Source organism: Phacochoerus africanus, chromosome 4 (genome assembly GCF_016906955.1).
Source record: "Phacochoerus africanus isolate WHEZ1 chromosome 4, ROS_Pafr_v1, whole genome shotgun sequence".
In the NCBI taxonomy this organism is placed as follows: domain Eukaryota; kingdom Metazoa; phylum Chordata; class Mammalia; order Artiodactyla; family Suidae; genus Phacochoerus; species Phacochoerus africanus.
Window position 1 is genome coordinate 88494800 of NC_062547.1, and position 19028 is coordinate 88513827.

At 39.1% G+C, this 19028-nt stretch overlaps 1 protein-coding gene across 2 annotated transcripts in view; it reads left to right on the forward strand.

Moving 5' to 3' along the window:
* CMYA5 (cardiomyopathy associated 5) overlaps positions 1 to 19028 on the forward strand; it is a 115222-nt gene that overhangs the window by 83881 nt on the left and 12313 nt on the right. The window contains exons 7-9 of one of the 2 annotated variants that reach the window (XM_047778182.1): positions 3484 to 3633; positions 6434 to 6580; positions 7991 to 8138. In XM_047778182.1, the coding sequence (XP_047634138.1) occupies positions 3484 to 3633; positions 6434 to 6580; positions 7991 to 8138 (445 nt within the window). Of the gene's footprint in view, positions 1 to 3483; positions 3634 to 6433; positions 6581 to 7990; positions 8139 to 19028 lie in introns of those variants that run through there. The other variant, XR_007134508.1, reaches the window with a different exon arrangement.

Here is a 19028-nt window from a genome sequence, read left to right on the forward strand (position 1 = left end):
TTCATTGTTTGTATACAGAAATGTAAGTGATTTCTGAATGTTAGTCTTATATCCTTCTACTTTGCTAAATTTGTTGATCAGTTCGAGTAGTTTTTAGGTTGAGTCCTTAGGGTTTTCTATATATGGTATCATGTCATCTGCACAAAGTGACAATTTTACCTTTTCTCTTCCAGTTTGGATACTTTTTATTTCTTTTGTTGTCTGTGGTTAGGACTTCCAATACTGTATTCGTTGAATAACAGTGGTGGGAGTGGGCATCCTTGTCTTGTTCCAGATTTCAGTGGGAAGGCTTTCAGCTTTTCTCCATTGATTATTATATTTGCTGTGGGTTTGTTGTAAATGGCTTTTATCATGTTAAGGTATGTTCCCTCTATATCCACTTTGGTAAGAGTTTTTATGATGAATGGATGTTAGACGTTGTCAAATGCTTTTTGTGCTTCTATTGAGATGATCATGTGGTTTTTGACTTTTCTTTTGTTAATGTGGTGTATGATGTTGATTGAATTGCATACATTGAACCATCCTTGTGCACCTGTAATGAATCCCACCTGGTCGTGGTGTATCTTTTTCATATGTTGTTGGATTCGGTTGGCTAAAATTTTGTTGAGAATTTTTGCGTCTATCTTCATCAAAGATATTGGCCTACAGTTTTGTTTTGTTTTTTTTTTTTTGGTGGTATCTTTGTCTGGTTTGGGTATTAGAGTGATGGTGGCATCATAGAATATCTTTGGGAGTGTTCCTTCTTCTTCAATGTTTTGGAAAGTTTAAGAAGAATGGGTATACGTTCCTCTTTGTATGTTTGGTAGAATTCGCCTGTGAAGCCATCTGGTCCTGGACTTTGATTTGCAGGGAGTGTTTTTATTACATATTTTATTTATTTATTTATTTATTTATGTCTTTTTGCCATTTCCTGGCATATGGAGGCTCCCAGGCTAGGGATCAAATCAGAGCCATAGCTGCTGACCTACACCACAGCCACAGCAACGCGGGATCCGAGCCGCGTCTGCAACCTACACCACAGGTTATGGCAATGCTGGATCCTCAGCCCATTGAGCAAGGTCAGGGATCGAACCCGCAACCTCATGGTTCCTAGTCGGATTCGTTAACCACTGAGCCATGACGGGAACTCCAACATATTCAATTTAAAAGGAGCATTTTCATTGTTCCTACCTCAAGAAGTTCTTTAGCCCTGCTTCAGAGATGATTGACAATAGTCAATCTGCTTGGCTCTTCCATAAACCTGGGAAACATGAAAATTTACTGAACTACATTTATCTGGGTGGACTCTTTTAGAATATGACACTGATTTCTTGCTGGGAAGACAAAGAGAAAACTCAAAGATAGTATAAGAGTGTCTGAGCCATTATCAGTCCTCGGGGAGGCTCTGACAGGCAGGCTTCCTGCCTTGCTGTGGGGCCTGCCCAGCACACCTTACCTCTGTGGTCCCTCCTGTGCTCTACCAGATGTTGGATCCCGAATTCCACTTTCATCTGCAGGAGCTTCCTACCTTCTCCCCTCCACCTTCTGTGCTCCTGCAAAGGCCATTTTGCTTTTCGAATGTTAACACTGGTTATATGTCTGATATTTTGCTAAGCACTATAGTATACATTATCTTGCTTCCTACAACAACCCTGGGAGGAAATGGTATTACTATTTTATTTTTTTCTGTTATTATTATTATTATTTTTGTCTTTTTGTCTTTTTAGGGCCGCACCCACAGCCTATGGAGGTTCCCAGGCTGGGGTTCAGCCGCCAGCCTATATCACAGCCACAGCAACGCAGGATCCAAGCCACGTCTGTGACCTACACCACAGCTCATGGCAACGTAGGATCCTTAACCCACTGAGCAAGGCCAGGGATGAAACCCACATCCTCGTGGATGCTGAGCCATGATGGGAACTCCTGTTTTCCCATTTTAAACGTGGGAGGACTGAAGCTTGTAACTGGGAGGTCTGACATTTAACCTTAGGCCAGCCTCTCTGCTCCAGAGCCCTTGAACGTGATCACTCTCTTATCCTGCTCATTTTTCATAACTGTGTGTTTCCTCAGCTCCTTATCTCTTTATTGGATCTTTTCAATGTGTCTCTTTTTGTTCCATTATCTAAATTAAGACCCATTTATTTCTTCTTATTTCCACTTTTCTGTTGAACTAACCTTTGTTTTCTTTCTCTTCAGTGTTGACTTTTAATAAAGTATCTCATAAGATTTGGTCTATATTATTCAGCGAACTCATCTCTCAGGAAATTGTTGACTGGAAGATAATAACCACCAAAATAAATTTAAAAAGAGGACATCTTTTCAACTATAGGAATAACCTTTTCTTCTAATTTGTAAAATGTATTCAATGCCTTTATTTTCTCGAAAATTTTGGAGGAGGAGGAGAATTGCTTAGAATCCTCTTTTTTTTTTTTTTTTTTTTTTGCTTTTTAGGGCTGCGCTTGTGGCATATGGAAGTTCTCAGGCTAGGGGTCGAATCAGAGCTACAGCTGCTGGCCTATACCACAGCCACAGCAACGTGGGATCTGAGCTGAGTCTGTGACCTACACCACAGCTCATGGCAACACCAGATCCTGAATCCACTGAGTGAGGCCAGGGATCAGATCTGCAACCTCATGGTTCCTGGTCAGATTCGTCTCTGCTGCACCACAATGGGAACTCCACTTAGAATCTTGATTTATGGTGTTGTATATGCCATTAATATTCCATATGCATCATTATAAACTTTTGAAATCTCTAGTAAAACATTTGAGAATATCATTGTCTTTAAAATTCAGAAAAATGGATTTATTCTAGATATTAAAACTTTATATTTGAATCAGTTAATAGGTTACTTCCCACTATGTAATTTTTACATTTTGTTTAATTAAAAAAATTGTAGATATTGTCATGTTGAAAAAAGAAAATGGGATAGTAGTTTCAGAAAGTGCATTAGGTATTTTATTCATGCAAGTCTTTTTCAGCCTTGATGATATAGCAACGCTTGCTAAAAAGGGTTTCATTTATCTCTATCTGCATGTAGATTCTATTTTGACATAGAAGAATACAACATTGGTTATCTATCAGTGCATCCTTAAGTGTTTGTTTTGAAGAAAAACCAAATCATTTGATGCATCCTTTAACCTGTATAAGTTTGCTGGACTGAATAGAGGACCACAAAAGAATACTACAGAAGATCACTTGAGTGATCCCACCGGGAGATCTGTTTTTGTTTATTTCTGTGTGTGTGTGACACACACACACACACACACACACACACTGCAGAGAAAACCTTTTGGAGGAATACACATTCAACTCTAGCAGTGGTTGCCTCCCATCCTTGGGGTTGGGAGAGCGTTTGGGAACAAGGCAGCCCTCCCAGTTTTACTCCATGTACTTCTGTATTGTTTGCATTATTTTCATTAAGCACAAGTGACTTTTGAAAAAGAAAAATCAATCAGTCAAAAAAAACAGCATTAATTATTATAAATCTTGCTTATATTCCAGTTCCACAGCCTCCTAGATTAGAACCTCAAGAACCAAATTCCGCCACTAGCACCACAATTGCAGTATATTGGAGCATGAGCAAGGAAGATGTCATTGACTCGTTCCAGGTTTACTGCATGGAGGAGCCACAAGATGACCAAGAAGTAAACGGTAGGATTGCTAACATGAATTCAGACGCATATATACATTTCTACATCTTAATGTGTAGTAGTTAAACCCATACATATTATGAGTCTTTCTACAAAGCATTTGTAGCCACTTATAAGAACAATGAACCGGGAGTTCCCGTCGTGGCGCAGTGGTTAACGAATCCGACTAGGAACCATGAGGTTGCGGGTTTGGTCCCTGGCCTTGCTCAGTGGGTTGACGATCCGGCGTTGCCGTGAGCTGTGGTGTAGGTTGCAGACGCGGCTCGGATCCCGAGTTGCTGTGGCTCTGGTGTAGGCCGGTGGCTACAGCTCCGATTCAACCCCTAGCCTGGGACCCTCCATATGCCGCGGGAGTGGCCCAAGAAATAGCAACAACAACAACAACAAAAAAAAAAAGGACAAAAGACAAAAAAAAAAAAGAACAATGAACCAACAATTATATAAGGAAATAACATATAAGCACAGTTTGGAAGTCAAGATCAAGGAAAACAGAAAAATGCATAAATATCATCCCAACGGTCAACACGAATACTCTAATTGAAATTCACATTTGGCTTTGAGCTCTCAGGGTAACAGGAACAATTAAGTGATTCTCATTTTCAGAGAGGCAGTAACATACCAAAGTTTTGAAGACCAAGTTTCAGTCAGAGCTGAAGTCTAAAAGACAAGTACAATGCATGCCACTTTATAGAGGAGATATGAGTTGTATGTAGGACACAGTCCTCACAGAAAATTTAAGGCAAATACGGTATTGGATGTCATGGCTGGTATTTTCTTAGATCCACCTTTGTTAAAAGCTGCAAACAAACTATAAAGGTAAATGCAGAGTTAACACTTCTCAAGGAATGAGATGATTATAAAAGGTATAGTGTTCTGGTGCCCCAAATTAATTCGAAGATGGAGTTAAAGGTGCTTAGGAAGGTGAATGCATGGCATCTTATAGTTGGGCCTCTGCAAATATCGCTCTGTTCAGCAGGACCTCTGATAAGACCTAGAAGCCAGGCAGTTTGAGGTTGCATTGCTGATGAATCAGAACTGGGAGTGCTGGCATTCTGTGTTGCTTGCTGAAGGCACACCTGTATATTTCGGAAAACAGATGAGCATGTGGCAGGATTGACATGCCACAAGGAACCTGGTTTGTAATAAGGAGTGAATTATAATGTATTTCACTGTCACCAATATTGGTCTTTTTGGGAGGTCTTTTGATACTTATTTAAATTAGAAAAAAATAAGAAAGCCACCACAGGTATTTTGTAAAGTTGGCTAAGTGGTCTATAAGAACTCCTATCTTACTGGGGACCTGTATACCTATCACAACACAACCTGCAAAGTGCTATTATCCCCATTTGGAACTGAAAAAACTGATGTGAGGTTAAATAATTTGTCCAAGGCCATCCTGAGGAAGGTATTAAATACGGATCTTTCAGACTCCAAAGCTTCTGTTATTTGCTTGACTTTGTTTTGTTATGGCACACTTCACCTCTTTGTGTATCCAGTTGTATCATGGAGCATCATGGGTCTCCCAGACTCCTCTTAACAACTATTTATTTCCTGGAATACTTTTTTTAAGTGTTTCACCTCCTTCTGCCATCCCCCAAACACTGCCGTGTATCATTCATTAAATGCCTTGAACTCTGCTGATGCCAGTTAGTTAATCTAATGATCTAGACTGATATAATGCTGTGTGTCATAGGTTTCCAGTAACATAGGTTATGTCCACTGTTAAAAGGAGGACCAGGCTAACAGGACTTAGCCTAAAAGGATGATTCCATTGAAAACTGCAGTCACAGTTTCTAGGGTATGGGAAAAATATTTTTCATTGTATATGTCGTTATGCTATTATTTAGGCCAAACTTTCTGTCTAGAAAGTAAAGCTCTTTTGGAGAGAGAGATGCAATTGAAGAAACCTGCTGAGTTGAAGATCTCCTCAATTTACTTTAAAAGGAAACAGTCTAGGTTTTTTAACTAGAGAGGTTTTGAAGATGTGACATTCTAGAGTAATAAGAGAGGGCAGCTGGAATACCATAGGCTAATTTAGAAAAGAAAAGTGTTCTTTTGAAAGGAGAGACTATTTCTGTAAGAATAATCAGATTGGCCCTGAGAGGCAGGTGTTCAGAATGTTATTGAGTAATATTTACTACTAAAATATTTGAAGTAAAATAACTTAAGTGATTTTAGGATATGTCTTGATTGAACAAAGTTATTTCTTAGAATAGTTTATGCTCTTTCAAAGGTGTTTAAGTAGTTCTATAAATTATGGAACTCCATAGTTGAAACAATTCTGGATTTCATGAGAAGGAACCAGGATTTGAAACTTTGAAAATCAGCTGAATACAAAAATGTTTTCTAATCTATAAAGACACTTTTTAACATCATAAGTTTAGAAAACATTGGGGTGTCCTTATTTTATTACATATTCTCCTGAAATATTGGCATTGTTTCTTAAGAATTTTCTTGAGAATGTATTACTGAGTACTTAAGTTAACATAAATAATGCAATTTTAGTATTTGCTATGGAAATAAGTTACTTTAATTGTGGTATATGAAGCTCAGAATCTTACTAATATGCTATTATTTTCTGGTAAGTATTCACAAGTAATACTGTGACATTCTAACTATATCTTTTCAGAATGCTGTGGTTTCTTAAGTAGTCGAAAGTGCTGCCTATCACATAGTGTTATCTATAAGCTTATCAGTTTGTGTTTCCCACTAAAAAACCATGTAGATGAACTTTCTAGTAACTACTACTTTCAATTCACTTGGAAAGATACCCTAGAGTTTATGATTGTGTTTTATGCTAGACTTGGTAGAAGAATACAGAGTGACAGTGAAAGAGAGCTACTGCGTTTTTGAAGATTTAGAACCTGACCGATGCTATCAAGTATGGGTAATGGCTGTGAACTTCACTGGATGTAGCCTGCCCAGCGAGAGGGCAATCTTTAGAACAGGTAAGGAGGTGTTAAGGGGGAAGTAGAAACAACACTCAATTCTTCACAGACTATGAAGGTCAAGCAATAAGTATTTGTTAAGCACCTACTGCATGCTGGGTGTTGTGCAGTGTTGCGTTTCCAACAGTGAATGAGACTGGGTTCTTCTTCTCAAGAAGCTCATACTTCAGTAGAGAAGTTACAAAACAGAAGATGATAAGAGATTTTTAAGGGCATGATCTAGTTATACATGGGTTATTATGAGAACTCCAGAAGGGTATTCAAGATGGGCATGGGGTAGGGGGCGGGGACAGGATCAGAAATGGCTTCCTAGAACTGATGCCTACATTGAATCCTTTAAAGGATCTGTAGGAAGTAACGTGTTAAGAGAGTGTGTTCCATTTGAAGAAGATATTTGAGCACAGGTATTAAGGTAAGAAAAAGTATGGAGTGTGCAGGACACAAGAATTTTGGTATTATTTCTTTGACTTAAAAACAGGGAGAGGAAAGATATGAGGTGAGAAAAGCTAGTGTATAGAGTTCACATTTGCTAAGGTAAGAAGCTCAGTATTCCTCATACAGGTGCTAGAAGTCCCCAGAAATATTTTTCAGCAATGATATTCAACTGGGAATTATTCTCAGAGGGCACTGAAGCAGGTGTATCATGAGCCAAGTTTGCATTGCCTTTAAGGTAATTGTATCTACCTCAGGGGAAGAAATTACTTACTGCTGCTGTTTTATCCTTTCTTCTTGCCTTTTAAAATGGGTATTTATTAAGCACTTACTGATGGCAAGATCATGGCTAACTTTTGTGTAACAGGAGGGGGACAAGAACCTTTGTTTTTATTGGCTTGTTTGTATATAAAGAAACTCTGGTAGGATTCATAGGAAACTACTATTAGAGGTTATTTGGAGATGGGTGAAAACTGGGAGATACGGAAGGTAGGTATGAGAGGGAGACTTTTCACTACATGCATCTTTATACCTTTTGGGTTTTCAACCCAGAACATATATTTCAATCAAAATTAAAATAAACTCAGACTTCCCGTTGTGGCACAGTGGTTAACGAATCCAACTAGGAACCATGAGGTTTCGGGTTCGATCCCTGGCCTTGCTCAGTGGGTTGAGGATCCGGCGTTGCCGTGAGCTGTGGTGTAGGTCGAAGACGCAGCTTGGATACCGTGTTGCTGTGGCTCTGGTGTAGGCTGGCAGCTACAGCTCCAATTCAACCCCTAGCCTGGGAACCTCCATATGCCACAGGAGTGGCCCTAGAAAAGGCAAAAAGACATACATACATACATACATACATACATACATACATACATACATAAAAAATAAAATAAAACTCATGTCCAAGCATCCTTCCCAGCATGCCAAGGAAGCAGAACTGCCATAGCCTGCTCCACATTTGACTTGGTTCTCTCTCTGCAGCACCCTCCACCCCTGTTATCCGAGCCGAGGACTGTACTGTCTGTTGGAACACGGCCACCATCCGATGGCGGCCTGCCAACCTGGAGGCCACTGAGACCTACACTTTGGAGTACTGCAGACAACACTCTCCGGAGGGTGAGGGCCTCAGGTAAGGATCCTTCCCCATGGGGAGAGCCTGAGGTGCCAGGGACCCAGCTCAGGGCTCAGAACGAGAAAATCTTCCTAAAATCCTGCCGAGATAATTAAGGTGTTGACTTGATTTGCAGCTCCATCACTATTCATCAATGAACTCAAAGTTTGTAATAAAACACAGGCTACAATGCAGAGTAATAACTCCCTTGTAAGAAAAATGTATGTGAATTTTAATAAGATAGAACATTCTTTGAGGCATATTTAACTTGAGTCATTAGACAGGATATATGCATATGTTATGTGCTTTTTAGTAGTTCCATCAAAATAGGTACCACCTAACTCGGGAAACTAAATAGTGAGCTTGTATATAATGTAAATTTGAATGTCTCTGTGATATATTGGTAATAAAAAGGAGCTAATTACATATATATTATCACAGAGACATATCTGCCTCTTCAAGAGAATGAAGAATCTAGAGACTTTTCCAGGAAAAAAGAAATGTAAAGCTCTCTAGCTAAAATTATGAAGCAAAAGTTTATCAATAAAGGGCTATGCACCACTGGGCATTGGGTAAATGTTAATTCATTTACTAAGGTGCTCTTTTCTTAACCTTCATGGCACTAAGCAACTTTGAGTTCTGTGATGAATATTCAGATAATTTTTATTAATATTAATATTTTGATAGAGACTTGTTCAAACAAAATTCACCAAGATAAACTATTTTGGCAGGATATGGAACTTGGAAATAATGGTATGAAATTAGAGCTTTTTAGGAAAATGAGTTATTTAAGTTCTTAATTGTCTTCATGATCAATCAACAGCTATTTATTCAGTTATGATGCAAAGAGTCATACGACTGAGCAGTAATTATAGTTTCTTTCAAATATGTGAAGACAGTTTTCACAAAATATTGATCAAAGGATGAATTAAATGATGAGTAGGGTATGTATGGGTGGGTTGCCGGCGTTTCAGCAGAAGTGAGAACATAGTAAATGTACAAGAAACATCATCTGTGTTAATGTGCCAATTGCTGGAAGGCAGTCTGCAATGATTAGCAAATAGCTGAGAGGTTAACTCAGAGAAAGAGAGAGACAGACCCAAATGGGGACAGAGACAGAGAGACAGAGAAAGTAACGAGGGAGGGAGAGAGAGGAAGACAAAAGACAGAGATGCAGAGAAAGAGAGAGAGATTATAACTGGCTTCCACTGAGCATTAACCATGTGCCAAGTCACTGTCCTGAATGCTTTATGCACATCGCCTTAATTAATCCTCACACTGACGCTAAGAGAAACCAGATGCTCTGAGAGGCTAGCAGCTAGTGAGTGGTGACCAGGACTCAAAGCTTGTTTTGGTTGGATTTCAAAGTCCAAGCTGCCAACCACTGTTTAATGTCACTTAGGGGAATCCTGGACCTTCTCTACAAAAACTCTTGATGCTAGGAGGGCATTTAATCAGGCGTGCCTGTGTCCCAGGGCAACCTCCCATCATTCTCCACCATCCGTGAGGAAAGCGCAGTTCCTTCTGAGGCCAGATCGGGCTGTTCAGGAGGGCTCTGGAATGACTCATCCTTGTGATAGCACCGGTCCCCAGCTGACATTTGCATAAATAATATCAGCACAGTCAGATTCTTAAATCAGCAGAAATCTGGAAACCCTGAGACCTCGTAGCCATTTCACTATGTGATGTCATCTCATAAATGTGGCTACAGGGAGAAGGGAAAGCAGGGATGAAAGGGGAAATGGCATCACTGAGGGCCTTCAACATGCCAAGACATGTGCTAAATCTCATCTAATCCTCCCAGCAGTTCTAGGAGGGAGATCATGATCTCCATTAAATGAGTCTCAGGGTGGTGAAATAATTTGGCCAAGGTATTAAATGATGGAGTATGAGTTTGGAGTCAGGATGCAAATTCAGGTTTGTCTTATTCTTTCCACTAGTTCTAAAACTTGTGTCATTACACAGTTTGAGTTAGCATGCCTTAACAACCTGACAACTGAGAATTCTTGTGTATCCTTGGTTCCCTTTGCCACAAGAAAAACATAGACATAAAGAGAGAATGCGGTACCATGCAAAACCCCTTTGATTAATGTTTTTCCTTTCTCTGATCATGTGGGGGCCCTCAGAAAAGTCTATTTGATATCAGCAATGAACAATACATTCCAAACAAAGTCTTCATCAAAGCCAGAGAATTCAATAACAGTTCTATTTCTAGGGGGGAAGGAAATGGCTATCCACCAATTTCATTAAGACAAAAGTTGAGTTTATTAAAACAAGACTTGTCATTAGTTTATTCCATTTGAGACTTTGCCATTGGGTTCATTTTATTTTTTCTTGCCAAAGGAGAACATCTGAGACACTGGATAAGAAGAAGTTTATAGTCATTATGGAATAATACAAGAATCCTTTGTTATTGAATGGATATGGTCCAGCAGATTTAGATGTGAAGGGACATTCCACAGGCAGAGCCTTGTTGATAGCTTGGAGCTGTGTTGGAGATGGAGCTCTTTTCCATTTAGGTGCTAAAAGATCCCTCAGTGCCAGGAGGTAGAATAGTATGTTTAACCCATAGCCCAGGATGACTCTCCAGGCTCTTGATCCCTGCCAACTCTCACAAGAGATAATGTTTTGAAGGATGCAGAATTTTGTTGGCCACAGATCATTACCCTGTTCATCCAATAAGTCTACCAATGCTGCACCACATCATGGTCATCCCTCCCCAATACAAGAAATATCACCACCTTGTACCTTAGGTTGGCATCAATAGACTGAAATAATTCATCCTTAATTTTAGAGGCCCAGGGCTGCAAAACTCATTTGTATCTCTTTAGGTTCTCCAATTAAGAGTTGAGGAGGGAAGGAAAATTCTGCTTTTCTGAGGTGGGTAGGCATCTTAGGTCTTTTGACCATCTGGTTCTTATAACCAACTTTAAAACATTCCATACAATGGCTGATGGTTGAAAACTCAGCAAAAGATTAACAATCTAACTAAAATGTATATTGCCCAAGTAGACAGCTACTGAAACACTAGAATCAATAAAGAACCTCAAAGCTTGATCACCCCTAGCCAACAAAGGCAAACCACATTATTCACTTTGGTTTTCTGCATAGCAGTGCATAATTAAAGTTATTTTCTGTCTTGAAAAGAACAGCAAGCCAAGGGTGGTCTGATCCCACTCATTTGTTGGCTTCATGTAGGGATTATTATGTAAAGTTGCAGCTCCAGTGCCTTGGACAGTATCTGAAGTATTGTAGCTACTCAGTACATATGTGTTACATGAATGGGTTCATTAACAATGAACACATAATACTGACACCAACCAAAAAAGTTAAGCCAGCTTTGAGGCTTTCCCTTCTCTTATTCAAAATGGGGGAAAAAAACAAAACAAAACAAAAAACAAAAACCTGTGCCAACAAAGTAAAGAAGAATGGTAAATGAGTTAATTTTAGTGCTTGGATGTTTAACTAGGAGATAGGACAAATCTAAGCTGTGGGTTAGAAACCTTTCTGTGGATCACTTATAGGGAAGCACACTTATAATCTTGTTTAGCCATTGGTTACTTAACCCTTAGATAAATTCTATATTCAATGTAAAACCTCTATGCTAAATCGAATGCAAAACTGAAACAAAAAAAAACATAAAAAAGTCCCACAAAAACAAACAAACAAAAAACCCAGGTAAGGTCAGGAACCATATTAATGCCCCTGTTTATCAAAGGTCTTAACGAGCGAATGAGCGGATGGAGGATGACATTAGCCAGTCTTCTCTGGTCCTTGCCAAGTCATCTAACTGGCAGGAATCTCCAGCAAGGAGAGATGGAGAAGGAAACAGAACTAAGAACTCAGTGAATTTACATCTCTATTTCACCCCAATCCCTGAAACGACAGACAGCCTTAAAAGTGCTGGTCTGGAGTAGGAACAGAAGTGGGAAGGAAATGAAAAGGGAGAAAAGATGAGTAATATGAAATTGCATGCTTGCGTGCACCCATGTGTGCGCGCACAGACACACAGGACCTTGACTAGGAGTTAATTCTTTAGATTCGGGGCTCTAATTTTTGTTGCCAGATCAGAACCACATCCACCTTCAGACCTGCCTCCATTCTCCCAGTATGATGGCCTTGAGAAATGCCAATTTAAGACCAAAGGTTCTGGTTGAACTCTCAGAGGAGGTGTTTGAATGCAATGAGCCTACTGTGCTCCCACATTCCGTGACGTGGTGTCTGAAATAGCCGAGCCATCGCCTCCATTCCATCATCCTCACAGAAAGCACATTTGCATATTTTGGTGTGTGGGCGCCCCGTGGCTGTGTCCCAGCAGTCGGCCCCTGTTGGGCTTGGGGGTGGGCGGGAGTGACAATCCCCGGCTTGTGTGCGGGGGCTGAGGGAGCTCCTACTCACCCTTTCCTGTTTTTCTTTGAATGCTCTCCTCAGGTTGGGTGGGCTCAAAACACTTTCAGAAATTTTCCACCACTCGCCTGTTTCCTCGGCTGTTCTGTCTCTCCTGTGTGGAGAGAAGTCAGCAGAACTGTGGGTGGAGGAGGGAAAGCTGAGAGAAATATAGTACAGGGATTAGCTGTGTGGGCTGTGCAGAAAGAAGCTGTGTACTGAATGACAAATCTGTGAGACTCAATACACCACAAAAGTGGTTGGTAGTGAACTTCCTGCTCTTAGGGGCTGGCGGGGACTGGGGCGGGAGACCCTCCAGGGCCACCCTCCCTGGGAGCATCCTCAGGGTGGGTTGGGCTCTGGGTGCTGGACCTGGAAGCTCATGTTCCTCCTGCTTCTAGCTTTTGGGGCCACACATGGTGGGGCAGGAATAGAATTGTCTGGGGGAGCTGGATATTCCCAGCTGGGGACACCTGCCACTTTGAATAGTAAGGACAGATGTGGTTGAATTTCCTCATGAACTTAGTGCCTGAGCAGGAGATGAAGAATCCCAACATTTTTTTTTTTCTTTTTAAAAAGTGTTTACTAAGCTTTCAGCTGGATAGATGACGGCTGACTATACTTGAAGAGCAAGTGATCTGACCTTCCCCACAACCTAGGTGTGAAGGAGGTCATTCCTGCCCTGTGCTTATTACTTTAAGGGGTGACAGGAGGCCCACTAGCATGATTGGGCCAAAATTCATTGAGTAATTATGGGCTAATAGACAATCTTTATATGTCTTGTTCTTGACCCAGGTTGTCATATTCTTCTAAAGGGAGCTCTGGAAATATAACCCCCCACCCCGGGGCACCCCCACCAGAATTCTTGGCATTCAGCTTTTCCTATGGAATTTTTCTTCCCAAATGAATCTCGTTTCACTTTGATCATTAAAAATCTTATACAACTCCTGGTTGTAGAGTAAAACCTCAGTCAATGGAAACCCAACCTGTTCCTTCACTTCTAACTTATGTTCTGTCAATTTCCAAAAATATTCAAGTTGTTCACAATAAAAGACCCAGACATGACAGAACCACTAAAAGCAACCCCTCTGAGAGCAAGAGCCAGATAATGTAGGGGTACAGAGATTGTATCAAAAAAGCACAGGTTAAGAACAGAGCCTCAGTGGAACATAAAATTTAAATCTGAACTTCCTGGCAGCTAAGGTGCAAACAAGAGAGAGGGGGAGAGAGCAAGAGGAAGAAAGAAAGATTACATAACTCATCTTTTTTTTAAAAAAAAAAAAAAGGAAGCACAACATTTCACTAAAAGAGACAATTATATTTCTTGACATTCAGTTCTAAGATGAATTTTTCATGTAGATCTTTATATAAGGGCTATTGAATAAGATAATAGTGATTGTCTTTAAGAGCAGTTTTACAAAAGATAGAAAAACTTTCCCTAAGTAACCATTTTTAAAACTGGGATCTGAAAGCATAATGTTAAATTTCCATTCTATGCAGGCAGTTCTATGGGACCTCAGGTGATTGTCCACTTCTGTGACCTTGGAGTGGCAAAGGAGATCTTAGAGAATCTAAAAGAATGAGTATTACAAGGCTCTTGGGATTCTCTCCTTGAAATGGTGTCATTCAGGTGTTGGAAGGTAACTACAGAGAAAACAAAAATCCAGGATCCTTCTGCTAGAATCTTTTCACTCTCTTTGATTTTGTGAGACTCAAATTATAGGAAAACCTAAGTTTCATGGTCAGCAGGCTTTAGCTTCATGTTACGTTTCTGTACTATTATGAACTAACAGTGATGCTTAGTTAACACTGGGTCTCAAAAATCCCCATTTATCAAACAAACAAACAAGCCCCCAATTTTTATTAAGTTTTTTAAAAAACAAAAGCCAATATATAATTTTCTTCTTAGTTTTGATTTAACCACATTTTTCATCTTAAAAAAGTTCCCTGTTTACAGTGAGTTCAGATTTTATTAATGGCTTCCAATAGCTGAAGCCAGTTAGTTAGTTGTTGTATTTAATGTTGCTTATGTTTTCATGGATTTTTCTTCTTTTTCCTGTTTCCCCTTTCCACCTCTTCTCACCCCACACTCTCTTATGATTATATTTTTCAAACCTAATTGATCGTTAAAAAACAACTGGATCCTGCTGTATAGGACTGTATATATCTAGTCACTTATGATGGTGCGTAATGGAGGATAAAAAGAATGTATACACGTATGTGTGACTGGGTCCCTTTGCTATACTGTAGAAAATTGACAGAACACTGTAAACCAACTATAATGGGAAAAATAAAAATTATTTTTTTAAAAGAAGGGATGCTCGTTGGAGTTTAGATTCACAGGCCCCTCTTAAGAGGTTCTGATTCAAAGATCTTATGGTGCCCTAGCAGGTATGGGAAACACTGCTTTACTAGCTGGTCCCCTTAGGGTCCAGCAGTGTGCTCTGTTCACAGTTCATATTAATGGTGTTGATATGATATTAATGGTGTTGATATGATATTAATGGTGTTGATTCACTGGCTGAATATTGGCGCTGCCAACAGAAGAGCCCACAGTGTTTTTAAAAAACAATCCATACTTAGCCATCTGTTGTGCACTGCAGTGACAGCACCATCCGTAGGCTGCCTCCAGGAGTCATGGCACTGGATTCTTCCATATTGTTTGTACACATGCCACCCCCTTTTCCTGGGAGAAAATATGCTTAGATTCAGGTATGAGACGTGGCAGTGCAGAGGACAGCCACTTCTCGTGGCGACCAGCTCCTCAGCTTACCTTGAGCACATGTGCATCCTTGCTTCTAGTCAATGCTAATTGTTGAATTATCAAATTCCTGGAAAAGCTACTTTACTAAGTTCACACCATTGTGCATCTTTCCAACACATTCAACCACCTCGTGAACTTAGGATATAGCTCCAAAAGTAAATCGTTTAATTAATGGATAGATAATACATACATATATATGGTACAAATTCAAAACATATCAAAAAGAACACTGAAAATTAAGTCTCCTTTCTACTTATGCTTTGTCTGCTAGCTTCTCTTCCCCAGAGGCAGTTACTGTTACTTGATTTGTATTTATCTTTCTAGGTAGTCTGTGCATATATAGCATCTATATTTTTTCAACAAATGATTGCATGCTATATACACTTCTTCCACCTTTTCTCATTAAAAAATATTTCTTGGTATTTCATATCAATACATATGGAACTGCATCAATTTAAGAAAAGAAATTTCATTGTGTTCTAACAATATAATTAATTTATTTGACCAACTGAGGGGCACTTAAGGTGTTTCCATGCTTACAAAGAGTGTTGCAGAAAAAACCTCATGCATTTATTATTTCACACACGTGCAAGTATATCTGTAGGATAAATTCCTAGAAGTACCATGACTAGTTAAAAAGTATGTACATTTAAAAACAAATTGTTGGAGTATAATTGATTTACAGTGTTGTGTGGTTTCAGGTATACAGCAAAGTAGAGCAGCCATCCTATACATATATCCATTTCCCTTCAGATTCTTTTCTCATATAGGTTATCATAGAACATCGAGTAGATTTTGAATTTTGATAAATATTACCAAACTGTCTCCATAGAGGCTGTAGCTATTTACACTCTATCCACCAGCATATATGAGTGCTTGGTTCTGCATACTCTTTCCTACATGAGATGTGATAAAACTTATCTTTGATAGTTTGATAAGTAGAAAATGGAATCTTATTATAGTTTAATTTTGCATTTCTATTATTAGGTTGAACATATTTCTATATGTTCAGAGCCATGTACTTCCTTTTCTATGAACTGTTCCTTTCCTTGACCTTTTTTGCCCTGTTAGATTGAAGTATTTTTTTCTTATTGATTTGTAGAAATTCTCTGTTTATTAAAGAACATTAACTCTTATCTATGATATGAGTTGCATTTTTTTGGTTGTTTTAGTGCCATGCATATTTTTTAATGTTAATTCTAGTTTACTTCTACTTTTGAAATGAAGTATGGAGTAGGAAATCCAATTTTATTTTTTCTGGAATGGCTGTGCAGCTGTACCAATAAGAAAACCCATCATTTCCCCTTCTGATTTGAAATGCTTCTATTATTATATACTCAAGAATCCACATTTGGCTCCATTTCTGACCTTTATAACATGTTCCATTGTCCCATCTATTTATACCCCAATACCATATTGTTTTTATTATTATAGATTTATAATTTTAGAATTCATGGTAAGTTAGGTTGCCCTTCATGACTTTTTTTTTCTATTTGCTACTTTATTTTTCACCTACATCTTTAGAATCAAACTGTGTAGTCATCTCTACTCCCCTGCCCCTGGCAATTTAGTATTTTTAGAAATCCTGTTAAATTGACAGATTAATTTAGGGAGCATTGAAATTTTCATGATATTGTATTTTCCTATCCAAGAAGTAATATGCCTTTCCTTTCAGTCAAGTTTTTTGTGTTTTCCTTCAGTATTCCTTTCAGAGATATTTTTCATATAAATCTTATACTCTTTTTTTATGTTTGCCACTATTCTAAATAAGACCTTTCTTTTGCTTTATCGTCTATCTAGCTGTTATTTGCATATGAAGGATTTTGTTTTCTTAAATTAGTTTCACATCCAGCTAGCTTACTAAATTTGAGTTTTTCAGCTGATTTTCCTGAGCTTTGTAGATAGCAGTCATATTGTCTAAAAATGATAATAATTTTACCTCCTACCTCCCAATTTTTTTTAACTCATGTCTGTTGTATTATTAGATTATTAGGGAATGCTTTTCTTCTTTTCCCATTTACGCAGTAAGTCCTTAATGGTTTTTTACTTCATCAAGATCTTTTTCAGTTCCCAGGTAAAATAATGCTTGTCTTGTTGTCCATGGTGAGTTGTGACAAACTTTTCAATCATTCCTTGCACAAAGTAACGAATTCACATGGCGGTCCTTCAGACCTCTGAGGAGACAGTGGGTCTCCTTTAAGTCAGGTTTCTCTACCTGACAGCATTTGAGTTTAACACATGTCCTTTTTCCTACCAATGAGCAAGCTGAGACTCCTTTGAAGACCTGCTTGGGTGCAGAGCTCCTCTGTGATCAAACCCCATAGCATCTTATGCTCCACCAGTAAGCAGTTAATTTGCTCTTGTATCAGGGTTTCTGGATGCTTCCTTGCCCTTACATTGCTGGAATCTCTGCCTGTAAAAGCCTTCCTTTTCTGCTGCACCTAAAGTTCTTGATTGAGGGAAGATCCCACAGTTAGGACCCAACATGAGACTCATATTTTTTATTGCCTTTGGAATTTTATTATTGGCTCTAGACTTCTAACAGATTACTCACTGTTATTTTGTTGTTGTTGTTGTCATCATCGTTGTTGTTTTGCTTTTTTAGGGCCACACCCTCAGCATATGAAAGTTCCCAGACTAGGGGTCATATCAGAGCTACAGCTGCCAGCCTACACCACAGACACAGCAACTCAGGATCTGACCGCATCTGTGACCTAAACCACAGCTGACAAGAAAGCTGGATCCTTGACCCGTTGAGTGAGGCCAGCAATCGAACCTACGTCCTCAGGGGTACTAGGCTGATTTGTTTCCACTGTGCCACAATGGGATATCCAGACTACCCATGTTATTGATATGGCTAAAATCTTCTCTTACCTAAGCACCAACAACTTGCTGTGGTTCCACTTGCTGTCTAATCACTTACTCCAGTTTGGATATTCTGTGAATTTGAATTCAATTACAAACTATGCAAAGCTCATTTTAACTCGTGTGTCAGTTGCAGTAATGAAAAGGTTTTGGTTTTGAAATTAAAAATATGATCTATGAAGAGTGCCGCATTTTAGTTTTCAAATTCCAAAAGTTTTGAAGTTTTCATTTGGCTAAAAAGTAGGGACTGCTTATGTGAAGACTTGTGATATTTGTGAGGTCAGCCAGAATAAATAGACACGGAAACGACCTGTTTGTTAACTGAACTTTATTTTTGGTGCTTGAGCATAAGATAGAAATTATAACAATAAAACCCTGCCACCTTTCATATTACTTTCATTTTCACGCCTGGTGCTTTTATAGATTCAGTGAGGGCCTTGTGCATACAGGTCTGTATGACCTGTTCTCACACTGAAAGCAGATTTGATTCCAAGTACTGGCTTCTGTACCATGTAAACTTTTATTCTTTAAATGAGTAATAAGGCATAGCATGCAGCTGACTGTGTAGATGGAATTTTCTCTTTGACAGAACTCATAAAATTTAAGAGCAAACATTTACCACTTACCCCCAAAACTGCATCCTTGGCATTTTATAACTGCATTATTACAAGGAAGCCCATATGTTCTATCCCTTTTCTAGAGACAAAATTTCCTCACCTATTCTTGCCCCTTCCCCCTTAGGCAGAGACAGGGCCTAGGCAGATGATTAGTGATCAAAAATATTTATTTAATGGAGTGGATGTAGTCTGAAATTCAGTTCAGACCTGAGTGTGTTTAGTGACACAATAAGCTTGTTATAATCAATGTACATTGAAAACATCTCTTCAGTCATC